Raw genomic sequence first — 16335 nt, forward strand, 5'->3', positions numbered from 1 at the left:
GAATTATAAATCTCCTGTAAGTTTACGGACCATTTCTTTGGAAATCGTAATCACCATATATCTTTGCTTGGTGCTGAGAATACAGCAGATGAATAAATATTGAACCATTATTTTTAACGAGGGGTTTGTGCTGAATCAAATGATATACGGAAGCGATAGTGACAATCAATGCGCAATACTAGAAACGGGACACGCTATGGCAAGTCTCAAGCTCCAAACATAATTTGAGTATTATTTTAAGGTAAATGTAGGAAAATAAGTATCACAAGTCGTTTATTTCATAAAAAACTGTCAACAACGAAAGAGTCAACAACGTTCACGCACCAGCAAGGGTACAATTCTGTTTACACTTCATGGTGCGTTCAAGTTTAATTTTGTCAAAGTTAATCCAGTGATAATCTGGCTACAGCGTCCACAGACTAATAACTTACCCTTGCTTATTTTGATGCATTAGGCAATCAAACGCATCGAACAATATACTGGGATGCAGCATATTGATAAAACTTAGCATAAGATTATCACGAGCGAGGCAAGGGAAGGACGAAAAGAAACCTTTACAAAACCAGTGCTAAAATAAGACAAAGACACCCAAGGTTTATAGTGTATATCTTTATTGGCAATATCATAGCCAAACGTATTAAGGGTCAATGAAAACGTTGGCGATTGATGAAAGTTAAAACATGTTGGTCTTAATGTATATCATAAAAGTTAAATGTTACAGCTATTTTGACATGATGCATCTATATATAGTACATGAAATACATTGTTTGTAAACAAGAAAGTTGCACATGCGCAGTTCCGACGACTACTTCCCTTTGAATGCTGAACGTTTACTATAGGTTGAGTAAATTAGAAATTAAAAAAGACATAGGGTATGACAATCCTTACCGTTCATGTGTGACGCTGATTGAGGTTCGCTCGAGTTGTTTAAGTTTGGCTCAAAGCGTATGAAGTGACGAGTTAGCTCGCGCGAGTTGCATCGAGGTTGGCGCGCCTTCAACCTCCATGGCGCGAGTTAGATTGAGGTCGGCTAAAAGCGAATACATGTCACGAGTTTGCAGAGTTGCATGGAGGTTCGTGAGAGTTGCTTTGAGGATGGCTAAATATGTGCAAAATTTATTTTTTACAATGTAAAGTTGAACCATGCTGTAATCCCAGCAGTAAGTAGTGATACCAAGTGTCTAGAATATACTAAGCGTAACCTACCAGCATGCCAAATGATTAGTCCAAGCATTGACAATTTTTTTAGTGATGTAATTTAATGAATCACTTAATGCTGTCGTTCATTACTTGGGTGACAGAAGCGTCAAATTTCTCCCAAATATTTCCATTGTTTCCAAGTGATAATACAAAACACTGTTATTTTCTTTTCTGTTATTTCAGTTGCTCACTGAGGTTTGTTATTGTTATGCTGTTGTCTACAATTTTAAAATGGTCGGAGTGCAGCCATCTTGGTGGGATTTCTTAACTAGCCAAAACACTAGCACAACAAATAGCTTACACTATCCTATATCGACTGAATTTGAACAAGCTTCCTTTGGAAAGACTTTGTTTTGAATACATAGCGAAGTGGAAGGGCCGCAAGTAGGCAAGCACCTAGGAATAACGGTTTGACAACCTTGACAATAAGACATTCCAATATGCAAAGCTTATTCTTGTAATGATATCATTCGATGACACTAGATGTTCTCAAGCTTACTCAATTAACATTTACATAATATTGCTAATTATATTACCATGCCCTGTCCGTCGCATTTTAATTGGTCGAGCTGAACCATGTGACCGACTACAAATACGCAATAATGGTTTGTTTATGTGCCCGTGAATATGGAAAATATTGTTAACATCGTAACTTTTCAGCTAAAACGTAAACTGTAACTTGTACAAGGATCATAATCAATCACAAAATAAAATGGAACACTTGTGGGCCAAGTTTAGACAATTTTTTTTAAATATTCGGATTTGCAAAATTTTTAAAGTGCGGGCACTAACTGACTAGTTCTGGGCCCCGTTGTCGTTCGCGTGGGAAATTTTCTTAAATTTTGACGGTTTTGGGGGATCGTTGATGATATAATGGAAATAATAGACTCAGCTCTGACCATTAACGTTTATTTATGGGCGCGGGCTCGAGAAAAGCCAAAATTAACGGACTCGGCAAGCCTCGCCCGTTAATTTTTGGCTTTCCTCCCGCCCTTGCCCATAAGTAAACGTTAACGCGACGCCTGTTATTTCTATAATATACATTACTTATAATCACAATTATCTACAACCTTTTACCGATTATGGCCGCATTGTCACAACATAACAAATTATACGGTAGGTTAATAATTTTAACACGATTGGAACTAATTTTGGATAATTGGATTTTCATATCGTGCCAATTTCTTAAAAGTGTTAGGTGCCATATAGCTGAATGTTGCAATATCACAAATTACTCATAAAATCAACTGTGTAATGTGAAAAGTAAAGCAGATGAGATAACATTTGTAGATTAAATCGACATTATTTCACCATCTAACTATCCCAAATTAGTTCCAATCGTGTTTTGATGAACTTACATGCGTAAACTCTTTTTTTATAAAAACAAAAAACAAAAAAACGTAATGTCCGAGGCTTATGCGGGCGCTTCCCCAGTCAAGGGTCATCTTATTGACTAGGGTCGTGGCATTAGTGACGTCTAAATACTGTAAAGGAGTGTGCCATTTCAGAGAATTTCTTTCTTCAGAAAATTCTGTGAGTATCAAAGAGTTTCTAATGTTTCGATGCATTTGTATCCACTGTTCAATAAATCGCTCCACTCAAGATGCATGTTTAAAAGTAATGGACAACATTATGTTGACCAAATAAGAGACCTTGACCAAGTTTCTACCTTATGTTGATCCATAAGTCTTGCAGCGAGAGGTCGATGGCTAAACAGTGTTAACAGCTCAGTCAAAAAAAGACAAATACACTCCTTCTGGCCAGTAAAAAGGTTATGGTAAACTATACCCTTCTAGAAATGATCGGCTGGGCACCCATCCAACTGACAAAAAGGGCCCACATATGGGCAATATTGTAATGTTGAATTAGCAGGAAGTACGTGTTCCATACCTGTAATGGTTAAATACATGTGGGGTTATCTGCTACAGCAAGGAGGGGCAACCAACTCAGCAAATTCAAGAGACCAGCTCCCCCACTCCAACATTTTGTAATGTATTTACATCTTTCTACTCTGATAATCAATGTGTTCACACATACAGACAACATACATACATACATACATACATACATACATACATACATACATACATACATACATACATACATACATACATACATGCATACATACATACATACATACATACATACATACACGCATGTCTGTATGTCTCATTTAGTTCTGTCCTGTTCACTATACAGCATGATAAAAATGTCAACTAGGACTTGCAATAAGCTTATAGCTTTTTTCGAAGTTCTCTTTTCATTGTTAATAATTAAAAGCGATGTCCACTGCACAATATTGGAAATAATAGATTTAACTGCTTCTCTGGTCAATATGTCTTGAGCAAAATGTAGATACAAAGTCAGGAACGTTAGGACGAATATACTGTAATTTTCTTCCTCCAAAATGTGAGTTATTTAGATGCCACCTCGATTTGTTTCGTAAATTGCCAAATTTTATGCTTACTGTATATTGTTTGCAAAACAGATTCTATGTTGTTCTCAATTTGACAAATTGAATGAACTCATGCCGTATGTTGATCCATAAGTCCTGTCCATAAGTCCATGAATCGTATAGTTTAAATACGTGTCATACATCTGCCTTTCTAATATAAAATTCAACCGTAGAAGTAAGCCAACAGCGATACAATACCATTTCAGCCATCATCTACCATAATTTCCCTTTATATTACCCTCTTACATAAAAGTAAGTTGTCAATATCTTACCTTACTAGCCATTATCATTCCAAAGTTGGCAGAAGACAACACATTTATGGTCATGTGACCAGGCACTAGTTCCTCTCAAGTCATTGTAGTGTTTTTCCAATGGCATAATGGGTCAAAGATGGGATTCTTAGTGAAATTATTATAACCGTCAATAAATAAATAAATGGGCTCGAAATGTGATCATTATCAAATCGAAAGCTTGAAAATACTGACTAGACTGTTGGGCTGCGTTTGCGTTCTTGTTTACAGTTTTGAACTTGCGAAACTGAAAGTAAAGAAAGGAGAAGAATGGGGAAAAGATACTTTGCTGTGTTGGCCGGAAGCATGTTGCTTTTACTTCCTATCGGACTATTTGTAGCCTTACCGAATACACTTTACCCCAAAGTCCATCGTGGACATGATATGTCACGTGAGTTTTAATTTTACTTGTAATTGCAACTCGTAATGTGGTACTTGCTTATGGCAACAAATATATATATATATATATATGTATGTGTATATATATATATATATATATATATATATATATATATATATATACATATATATATTATATATATATATGTGTGTGTGTGTGTATGTTGTTGTTGTTGTTGTTGTTGTTGTTGAATATACATATAAGTCGGTGACTTTGAAATGTGTCGAGTTACCTAAGCTATTCGTTTGTTTTGTACAGTCATGCAATGTGCCTGTCTCATACACTGAGCTGTGGCACCGAATGGAAATGCATTGTAATGCTGTGTGATGGACGACTGATTTGGATAACCTTACTATTTTTTTCAAATGATGTTTCGCTAGGAGTACGAGATGATGATCTTAACTGTAATGTTTCACTTTCTGCTGAGAACACCAATCCGATAGTGGCCTTGGCTAGTTTTCCTGGATCTGGTAACACGTGGTTAAGACATCTTTTACAGTTATCCACCGGTACTTACACAGGGTCCGTGTACCGCAGCGCAATACTATATGCAAACGGTAAATACAAGATGTCTTTCAACCCTCATTTCATGATTTTCATTACACCTATTGCATGTAGATGATCAACTATATGACACAATGAATTACGAACAACGTTTGGCAGCTACTATGCCTCGTCGTTTGCTAAAACATTGTATTTAGAAATGTTTAAATTTGCACATGTTCAAAGCTACTGTTCGGAGCAAAAGTGGGTCCAGAAAATAAGCATTCTGTTATCTTCGTAAACACTGAAATGTTAAAAAGACAATACCGTGAATACTGTCTGTGTTAAGCTTTGGACAGATTGTGAATAATGCTTGGTTATTGAATCATGAATCATGGCAAATTTATATTTCAATATAAAATATCGTAGAGCAGGCTTAGTAGTTCAAACAAAACCTATAAATCGATATGGTACTTCTACAAAGGTCATTGGAAAACATCCTCCAAATCAAACGTTTATATCCCAACGTTATCTGCCAGACAGCTTAAGGTGATTAAGCAGTTGTACACGTGGTGTACATACCATGTTCTTGTCTATTTTGTCTCAGGAAAGCATATCTCCATCTCTCCCTCAGACCAAGACCTAAGTATTTTGTTAATAGAAACATTGGGTTTAAAAACATTGGGTTTTATGTACATACAGGCTGCACTGCACAGGCTTCGCATTTTGATGTGATATTCCTTTTCTAGAACAAGGTACGGTAATTTATAGTTAATGGTGATTTAAAGTACTAGTCTATACCGTGCTGGTAACTAAGCGGCGATGATAAGTGCACTGCCAATTAAAGTTAAGCTTTAGCAAATTTCAAACCCAAATCAGTCCATTTGAACATTTTACTGTTAGAAGTGATCCTTGTTTGCCAATTTCTCGTTTTAAAGGTTTCATTGGGGAATATGAAGACTATACTCTTGGCACAACGTTAACGGTGAAATTACATGGTAATTACCTAAAGGGCTGTCAGTCAGCTATACTACTAATACGTGACCCCTACAAAGCACTTATAGCCGAATTTAACCGTCGAATGGCTGGGAAAACCAGAACAGCGTCTACGTCAGACTTCGATAGTAAAGGTAATCTAGAAATCACACCTACAACGAATGCCACGTTGTATTATGAAAACATGTATTTTAAATTTGTTCAGTAGAGCCAGAGAGATCTTATCTCAGTTGTCCTTCATAATCTGATAGCTTCATGAATTACTGTCACTGAGAGAAAGGTTTTTGGTAGACCTCGGAAGCCAGTTCAGTTGCCCTCGCCAGTGATAAAATTTATCTCAAAGAGGACGATTTTGTTATATATTATGTGTTCCGCCATCTTTCGACAGGCTGGAAGTTTCAACAGAACCACACTAATAATACTGCAAGATTTCGATTTTTTGTTTCTTTGAGAGTAGAGGTTATAAAAATGGATGATTATGGCTCTACTATAATCATGATTAGCGCTGAGTAAGGTCACGTCTATCAATCTGTGCAAGCTAATTCACAGTGGTCTCATGTCACCCCTTAACTACAATAACACATCAACATTAGTACTACTCTGATAAAAGCCAGATCCGCCTCATACTCGTTATCACCATCTCATAAGCATACTATGCATACACTTGCATGACATCCAAACTGGTACCTATTGTTGAATCATTCCCATCAGCCACCAGTGCTAACATCCCCCTGCTCATTACCACGTTGCAGCCATTTCAACTTACTCCACACTGATGTTCACATTACAAATCTGGCCATCTTGTATGTACAAGCTTGCAGATTACATCGACGTGGTTTCACCACTCATGCATTTGTAGCTGGCTACATGAATAGGTTATTTTCAAGGCTAGCGGTAAAACCATATTCCACAATCGATACAATCTTCAACTTTGACATAGTGTGTCCTAACAAGAAGCCAAAATTGCAACTTTTAACACTTTACAACCTACACAGTTGTTTGATGTATTATGAAGTAAGGGCAACGTATGGAAAACCATTGCTGACGTCAGTGAAGTCATATCATGTAGAGCATTAAACATGTTGCACTATTCACGTCTTGTGCATTTAACGTGTTTTCTTATGAATTCAACATGTTGTGATGGGCATTTACAATGTAGCCCTGGGCATTTAACATATTGTCTGAGGCATTGCCAGAATTGTCCTGGACATTCATAATGTTGCTTTGGGCATCTAATGATGTGTTATTCTGGTCATACGACTATCTCCAAGGCATCAAAGATTTAAATAATTGGAATTCCACACGCTATTCTGACACGCGACATGTAGCCCCGGGTGATTACAATGTTGTTCGAGACATTGAACATGTTGTCCTTTATATTCAAAATGTTGTCCTGGGTTTTCAACATGTTCTTCTGTGCATTACCTATATAATATCCTATGTCCTGGACAGTTTCCATGTTGTTCGAGTTTTTATGTATGTATGTATGTACGTATGTATGTATGTATGTGTGTGTGTGTGTGTGTGTGTGTGTGTGTGTGTGTGTGTGTGTGTGTATGTATGTATGTATGTATGTATGTATGTATGAATGTATGTACCCTCACCTACCATCTTAGTATTTGGTGTACAAGTACACCCAGGGGTGGGGATGTAAATTGTTTAAATGAACATGTCAGCGTCAAAAATATGCAAATGAGGTAAAAAAAAAGGGGAAAATCCTGCAAAATGCTAAAATTCAATGACCACTGGCCAGATTTGGTTGAAACTTGGTATGCAGGTTCTTTATGGGGACGTTCGTTCGATTTGTTAAAATTGTATTTTTTTGGACAATTTCCCCCTTTTTTGGTAAAAATATCATTTTCTCTGAGATCGCTCGTCCAATTGCTTGAAACTTGAATCAACAATATCAATGCTGGTGAAACAAGCCCAACTTTGACCTCATACGGTAGCTTCACTGAGTTGCCATTGATTTTGAACACTTCAGGGCCATGCTTGACGGGTGTAGCATGCTAGCAGGGTACGCTTACCCATTCCAGACACCTGGTACCACCACTTATGATTGCATCCGTGGTTCAAGATTGTCCTTCATTGTCTTGTAAATATTTTATTTTTGATATTTTATACTAAAGGACCTGGTAATTTATTACCTTGTATGATTTGGATTATTGAATTTGTTTTGACGTCATATTGGTATGCATGTTCCCAGGGGATAACTTAGTTATGTATTCTCACTCTGGCCTGCCACATTGAACCAAGTGTGAGCCAAGTGTCATTGGCGCTATGTTAACAAGGTTATCATTGTCTTTGGCATTTAACATGTTGTCCCATGCTTTGACAATGTTGTCCCAGATATTTACGATCTTGTCCTTGACATAATTGACTATACACATACACTTAAACTTAGTTGCAATGTTACAGTATAATTAATATAGATAAACTCCGGTGCTTATATCACTTTTGTCTCAACCGATGTATATATATATATATATATAGAAAGAGAACATACATGTAGCTAATACCATTTCGTACAATCTACTAATTTCACAAGGGAATTTTGCTGTGTTGCTTACTAACTCATATTCGACACAATGTCTACAAAAAAGATGTTGCTGTCAATAGATAGATACCTAGACGATCATTTACAAGCTGCCTATGAAGTATGGTCTCACGAAAATGCCAGCAAACGATGACACAGAAGCAGAAAATAAAATACTGTAAACTGACAAAAAGTTGCAATATGTTATTGAAACTTGACACAGATACCAACAACAATCTGAAATTCATTACAATACTTTCACCTCACATTTTCTTAGCATTGCAATCATGGTGCTTAGCTAGTGTGAAGGGATTGTGGTTCAATTTATTCTGACGCCATATAGAGAACATTGCATAGTACGTACGTCATGTACAATACATGACCTTTGTGTCAATGCGCATGTGCAACCAGGCATTGCAGACATTCTCGCATTTTCAACCTGTTCTGTACTTGTTTGGTTATTGTCGTTTCACGTTGACGTTGCTATAAAGTGATTGAACAAATGGGACCGTGTTCTTATTTACCTAATTATTCAAAATGAAGTTTCAATGCAATGTATAACCATGAACCAACAAATACATGGAGCAATCAAACAGTAATAAGGGGTGGACCATTTGATATCCTGGGGGGGGGGGGGCTTGGAAGATTTGGGGAAAAAAAAGATGCCAGATGGAGTTGCTCGAAAAAAAAAATCTGGCTTTAAGTGGCTGATGGAAAAACAATTATGGACCATTGCGACTCGGGAAAAAAAATCTTGGCAATTGTTCGATGCACACTGCAGCATCAATAAAAATCAAGCAGTAGCTCTGGAGTTTTATAAAGGATAAACCATTTCAAGCTTGAGGAACAATAACTGAATATGAACAATTGTACAGTATACATGACCTTCTGATTAGAGGAAGTATGCTGAAATTGAAATTGCTCACCAGTGTTTTCCAGAAATGTGTAAATCTGAATGTATGGATTTTGTCAAAATACCACAAGAAGAGAGACAGCCTGCCATGAACTGGGTCAAGTGAACTCAGTCAGTCAAGTGGACTGTTCAACTTGCTAATATCACTCAAACCAGGACACTTGTCAGACAATGACATATTTTTTTCAAGCACAAGTAAATGCCTGTAAATGTACATGATTTTACAAATATATGTAGGATACCATCATCTCTTCTGATGACACCAGTGATGTTCTCAGAAAAGTTTTCACTGTAAGTTTGTTAATGCTTAATGTAGAACTCAGTAATCAGGTTGTTTGATTTGTATTTTCAGTGTGTTACCCATGGTATAAATAAGATCTATAAACTGATATTTTTGTAAAGTGAATCAAAAATGTACATGTATTTACATATCTTTATTTAGTTTCTTGAATATAGTCTGTGTGCGATAGAACAGCATCTTGTTAGCGGGTGTGAAAACCAAGCAAACAAACATTGCACCGAAATTTGGTAAAAAAAAATATATCTCGAAGAAGGAAAGTGAAAAAAAAGTTGCCAGCATATGCCCTGTAGAAAAAAATAATTCATGGTGAAGCAGGTGGGAAAAAAAATAATGGCTCTCCACCAATCTTCCAAGCCCCCCAGGATATCAAATGGTCCACCCCTAAGCGATGGGCATTTCTACACTCTAATAGAGTTCCGTAAGGAAGTCGTCAATGTTGTCTTTGGAATTAATCATCGACAGACTTTGAGGCAATGGTATCTCAGTCACGGTGTCTCGAGTTATCAATTACAGAATGCAGTTCATTACAAATCCGTTGTATATGTACACTTTGATCACAAAGGTCAGATTCTGTGATGACATTGTCAACTCATATTGGCATATGTAAACGTAGAGGTCACATTATGGTCTGCACTACGGTAACAGTACGAGTTGAATGTTGTAACCTAATTTTTAACATTGTGCGCCCTTACACATATTGCCTGTTCCTCAAACCACAGAAGATCAAAAACCAAAATCATTATAGCAATACACTGAAATAACAGAGTTCACAAACAGAACTGCCTTAGCAGAAAGACACATAACCAAATGCAAATACTATCAGTCCTAAACGTAGACATTCTACATGGAGGCAGTGTACTTTCAGCGAGAACAAACATTGTAAACACGTACATCTATCCATGCAATTTATTATGTAAAATCATGGAGGAAGTACTGACTGCAGGTTTCAAAACAGTGTGCCAAAGAGTAGATATTGTTATAAGCGTATAAGATCATGGCTATACGCCTTGCCCCATGGCTTATCTGTACACAAAAATACAACACACTTTAACGACTATCACACTGCCTTTTAATTACAGTAATAAATAATACCTGGTGTCCATGTGCTCTTTGTAGCTTGTTTATACCACTCTTGGACCACAATGGTTTTTCCCGCCATTTTCTCATTCTTTCATAATTTGCCCATGAGGAGAAAGGAAATGGAAGTCACTGCCTCAAATCCTTTGATTTTGTCTGATATGGCCCATCCACACAATTACTTGCTTTGATATGCCCTTGATCATCTGAAAATGATTTATGCTAAAATTTGCAGCAGTGTTCCCCAGCTTTAATACTCAGACAATATGTTAAAGGATTTCAGTAATGTTTGGTCATGTATCCATTGCCTACATGACCTCATTGATATTTCCTCTGTGCCTTACACGGGCAAGTGTGCAATACAGTAACTTCCCTTTCAAAGTCAGAAGATCGGTACCAAATGGTTCTGGTTACTCAAGAGACAGTCTTGCTGCTATGGTCTATGATTATGAACTCTGCAGATACAATTTGTTGGACATTCCTGTTATATGAGCTTTAGACTTTATCTATGTTAATTACACTATAGCATTGCAACTATGTTGAGCTGTATGCGCATACTCAATTATGTCCAGGACAACATGGTGAATGCCTAGTATGACATGTTGAATGCCTAGGACAACATTGTGAATGCCTGAGACAACATATGAAATACCAAGGAAAATAGGTTGGATGCCCAGTAAAACATTGAATGCCTAGGACAATTTTGTAAACTCCCAGGACAAAATTGAAAATGCCCGATACAACATGTCGGTAATGCTTCCTGTTTTGTAGGTCATTTTCCCCCACACCAACGACCTTAGTTTAATTAGTCTAGAACATTCTTAAGGTAATATGCACCTCGAAAGTGAAAGACTTAAACTTTTGCTCATATTTTCCTCAGTGAAACTTTGAACCATTCTCTTAACAAAGCAAGAATAAAAATCAGGGGTCACCGTGCAAACTTTGGTACTAGAGAGACAAATATCTTGCGATTTATCGATATTTGAAATTCAAAATGGCCGCCATCTCTGTGTAAACTCTATGGGAAAAAATAAAATTTTCGATTTTCAAAAAACTAAGACGGTGAAAACTTTTCTTTCGCCAAGAGCTTCAAAATGAGCCCCCACAAGTGGTAGGTCAGAAGAAAATTGAAAAAATTTGAAGGCCCGAATTTCTGTCCCCGAGGTGCGTTCTACCTTAAGGTCATTGTCCTTCAATTCAATTAGTCATGCTTGGAACCTTTTGGAAATTCAATTAGTCACAAGTGGAGATATTTTAGAACAGTAATTACCATATCACTAGAAGTTCTAGATTGTTCTTATATTCTCTTATATAACCATTTAAGTATAAATGCTTTGGCGGCACAGTTTTCAGTCAGACATTTGGGATCATTAGCACTTCAGTTAAATCACTTATCGCAACCAAATGATATACGTCTTCATATAATTCAAGGGGAATGAATGAATGAAACAATCCAAGGCCGCATTGTGGCGAAAACAGAAAGGCAAGTTACAGGTTTGTAAAAGCTTGCCGTTTGGACGTACTTGATAGAAAGGAAAATGGTATTTTACTCCTAAACCTGTTTTAGTCGATGTGTCTATTCGAAATACAAATACTGTTTGGCCGTGAATGTCACGGATTTTAAATTCTTCTAAATTTTGTATTCCAGAGCTTACTGAAATATATTCTTTACCCACTGTACAGCCGAGCTTTCTCGTGAGGCAATAGCCCACATGCCCGTGTCCATTTACAATATTTCAGCCGTCTGTCGCAGATAAATTAATATCAACGATTGCAGGGAAACAGTTTACACCCCTGCCCATCAGTAGCCTACGTAATCCGTGACTTGTGGTGGCCAAACAATATATGTGTTTCGAATAGACATATCGACTTGTAGGTTTATTGCTAGAATGCCATTTTCCTTACGTCAAATAGACACGCCTTTACTAACTTACTAATTTTCAAATGAGAAACAGCTTATTGGTATCAAAACTAGTGAGACAGGGATACACATCCAAAAGACTCATGAGGACTTTCAAAAAGTTCAACGGTCGATAAGACGACATTGTGACCAAATATGACACCTCGGTCACTCAAATGATTAGCTACAGCATTCCCGGCTTTGACTTATTACAGTGATTCATATACTGTATCATTTCATATAATATTTAGACAATTTTGGACCAATCCTGACGGATGTAGCATGCTAGTAGGGTACGCTTACCCATGCCGGATACCTGGAACCACCACTAACTATCAGTGGTTCAGGATGGTCCTACTTAAATTTGTAAATCACAAATGTCCAATGGACCTGGTAATGCATTACCTTGAATGGAAATGATTATTGGACCAGTTTAATGTCATGTTTTACTAACTTAAATATGCTATTCGTTCCTTGCCGTACACATTGCGGCCATTCAATTTTTTATTCATTCGGTTTGAATTTGATGATTAAGAATATGTAATTTCACTGAAATGATAATTTGCATTCAGTATTTAGATTTTTAGCCTAATAAATTATCTATCGTCCAAATGTCATTTTTTAATTCGATAGAAATTTGGCCGAGGGGTGTTCAGGGCTAAAATTCGTTGCTAAGTGATTTGGTGACATTGTGGCAAGATTTAAAAATACAAAAGCGTAAAGGACTTATACAATTTTATGTTACTACAGAGTCTTCCTTCGTTCGTTTGGTCGTCTTTTGCAGTTTTTTGTTGATGGTTTTACTTGAAGCTAAATGTCGACCACATAAAAGTTAGTGTGAAAAAAGAAATATGACGACTGTGAAAAATCTTGGTGTAAATAGCTCTCTAGAAGGATTAAATTTGATTGGGCATAACATGAGGGCTACCAATTTTTTGCCTGGGTAATAACGAGGATGCCATGCGTCGGGTGGCCTTCTCCCATTCCAAACTCTGAGCGTTGACCATTCTGCAACCTTCTTTCCTGTGAAAGTAGTGCGGTCCTGATAGAGCGGAGTCGTGTCGATCAAGGCAGATGACAAGGCGGTAGAGATGCAAAGAGAGACTTGCACAAGATGGAGTAGAACATTTCAGTGACGATACGTGACTTTTGGTGTATGTCTGTCGTCATCAGAGTGTGATGTGGCTAACGTATACAATGCATCCACAGAATGTTTCGACATGAAAATGATGGTGATAACATCATAAATCTTTATCTACTTCAAATAAAATTGTCCGCGATCACGTTTTCGGAGCCTTTAGTTCTGCAGTGATCATTGTTTTCAAGGGATACTCTGATTACAATATCGAACATTTGGTCGATACCAAAGTTAGAATTAAACATTCCTCAACATGTAACAGAAAAATCACATTTCCCAGATTACTTCAAATGTAAATTGTTAGGTTTAATATTCCAACAATGGAATGGCCGCGAAATGTACCGCACATTATGTAAATTCAAAAAAGTTGGCAACCGTTGCAAAAAAGAAGCACGTGACGATCAAGCATGTCCAATATGTCGATCGTCATACGGGAAATCAATGTATCGATATATAGGGATTGCCCGAAAATGCGAGTGTCAAAACCAATTAGGAAATTAGGTTATTACAGAAATACCGATATGTCGATATACCGATTTGACCTAGATATTTCGTTTGGTCGCGAAATGTCACGGACCTTACGTCTACGACATCAGTTCGACCAGATGACCCAGCATTGGCGGTAATAGGTTTTTATCTTATTGAAGCATTTATTTTAACGGAGTAAACAGGTTATAATTGATCTAAATAGCAGAATATCCATAATGCCTATATTAGGACAACAGAAACACACAAAATACGAAGTGTTATCGAAGTAGCTGCATAGGATATAATTATTTTATTTTTCAGAATGGTACAAATACTTGACCAAGAAGGCGCCATCTTGGGAGAAACATGCTCTGCATTGGCTTAGCATCGAGAAACCCTTACTGGTTGTTGATTATTTAAACTTGAAGGAAAACACGTTGGACGAACTGGTGAAAATAACTGAATTTCTGAACACGGGAATGACGGACGCCAGACGTCAGTGTGTGTTTAAGAATGTGTCGGGATCGTTTCACAGAAAAGGACAAGAATCCGTCCCCGATGACCCTTTTACGGCAGATATGCATCTACAAATCGAAAAGCACATTGCAAATGTGAACAATCGGCTGCGACGATTAAACCTGCCACCTTTGCGAAGAGAGTTCAGTGTTGCAACCTGAGATTGGTTGTTTGTTAGGAGTAAGGTAGATGGTTGGGGGCGCTCTGATATCTTACTACCGTAGCAGGTCGTTTTAAATATACTGCGGACACTGAAGTGTTTGCTATAAACTGACTCTTCCGCAAAACAATTTCAAATGTTGTGTAACTCACTGTTTTCTCTGTTAAAACGGCTTTCATTATTTTTTCATTTATATGTGAGTCGCAGGATACTACTAACCAATTAACCTTTTAACCAAAGGTAAAACGTTTAAAGCAAGATAGTTCTCCAAAATGACCCAGTGCGACCTTCGTTTATGGACGCATCAGTGTATAATTTGTGATTATCAAATGTATTTCCTTTTGTTAGATATTCTTTAAAGACTACAAATTAAATGAAATAATTCTTTTCTGCAATGTTACACATTTGCAACAGAATGGTTGTGTACTTTTAAGTGTGATCATTGTGATTAAAAGGCATTTTCAAAAAAGGGCCTTGGCATAAGGAAGCCCACCGTTCACCCCTGAAGGTTCCTACAGTCTGCTGAATAAGGAAACAAAATTTACTTTGGATGGTCTATTTTGCACTGGCTGTTTTGAGTCAAAATATGAAGTTAGATAGGATTGTATTGTTGTTACTTGACGGGCGTTTCGAGGATTTAAATATGTTCTCTTCATCAGTCATTTGATTTAGTTAAAGTTCCTACAAAAAGGAGGGAGCCCTGATCTAGAGTGTCATACAAGTTATTTAATGTATAAACAATTGGTGATTCTTACTCTGTACTTTACTGACGATCACGTGAACATCAATTACTACAGAAATATCATGTGCCCTGAAATGTATTTATTTCTTTTCATAATTCCAATCTTTTCACATTAATAAATATATATTTCCATTTAAACACTTTCACGTTCTTAGCGCCCGGTGTTGATGTGTGTATTTTACCAAATGATTCAAGCACAGAGTAACATAGACAGTCGCGATACAACGAAACACCTACCCACCCCTGGGGACGGACATGTAGACAACACCCTGTGTCTATACATTCGGTGCCGTCACCTAAAAAGTATACGTAGACCTTGAGAAAAAAAGGCTCTCTCTCTCTCTCTCTCTCTCTCTCTCTCTCTCTCTCTCTCTCTCTTCTAAAGTTACCGGAGATCAATTCAGGGTGGATGATAATTGATTTTCAAAATTTTTACAAAGACAATATCGTCACTTTAATCACAGGTTGTTGTCTACATGTCCGTCCCCAGGGGTGGGTAGGTGTTTCGTTGTATCGCTAATAAAGATATCTCCATGATTCTACCAACCTTTGGTGTTTCGGTCTTAACTTAGCACTGCCCTAGACGATATACGTTTTATCATAGACCCTCGTTTTTCTCGAGGGTCTATGGTTTTATCAACATGCTGCGTCTATTATCTGATGAGTTTGAGTGCCTAATTAGCCAAAGTAATCAAGGGTAAATTACTAATCTGTGGATGCTCTCACCAGATTATCACCCGATTAAATTTGACAAAGTCAA

At 37.2% G+C, this 16335-nt stretch overlaps 1 protein-coding gene across 1 annotated transcript; it reads left to right on the forward strand.

Moving 5' to 3' along the window:
• The first annotated feature begins 2645 nt into the window (after positions 1-2645).
• LOC139118000 (sialate:O-sulfotransferase 1-like) lies at positions 2646-15971 on the forward strand. Its single transcript, XM_070681330.1, has 5 exons — positions 2646-2733; positions 4177-4336; positions 4726-4902; positions 5767-5958; positions 14479-15971. The coding sequence occupies exons 2-5, from the start codon at positions 4216-4218 to the stop codon at positions 14832-14834; spliced, it is 846 nt and encodes a 281-aa protein (XP_070537431.1). The 5' UTR covers positions 2646-2733; positions 4177-4215; the 3' UTR covers positions 14835-15971.
• Positions 15972-16335: the final 364 nt, after the last annotated feature.

Source organism: Ptychodera flava, chromosome 1, assembly GCF_041260155.1.
Source record: "Ptychodera flava strain L36383 chromosome 1, AS_Pfla_20210202, whole genome shotgun sequence".
In the NCBI taxonomy this organism is placed as follows: domain Eukaryota; kingdom Metazoa; phylum Hemichordata; class Enteropneusta; family Ptychoderidae; genus Ptychodera; species Ptychodera flava.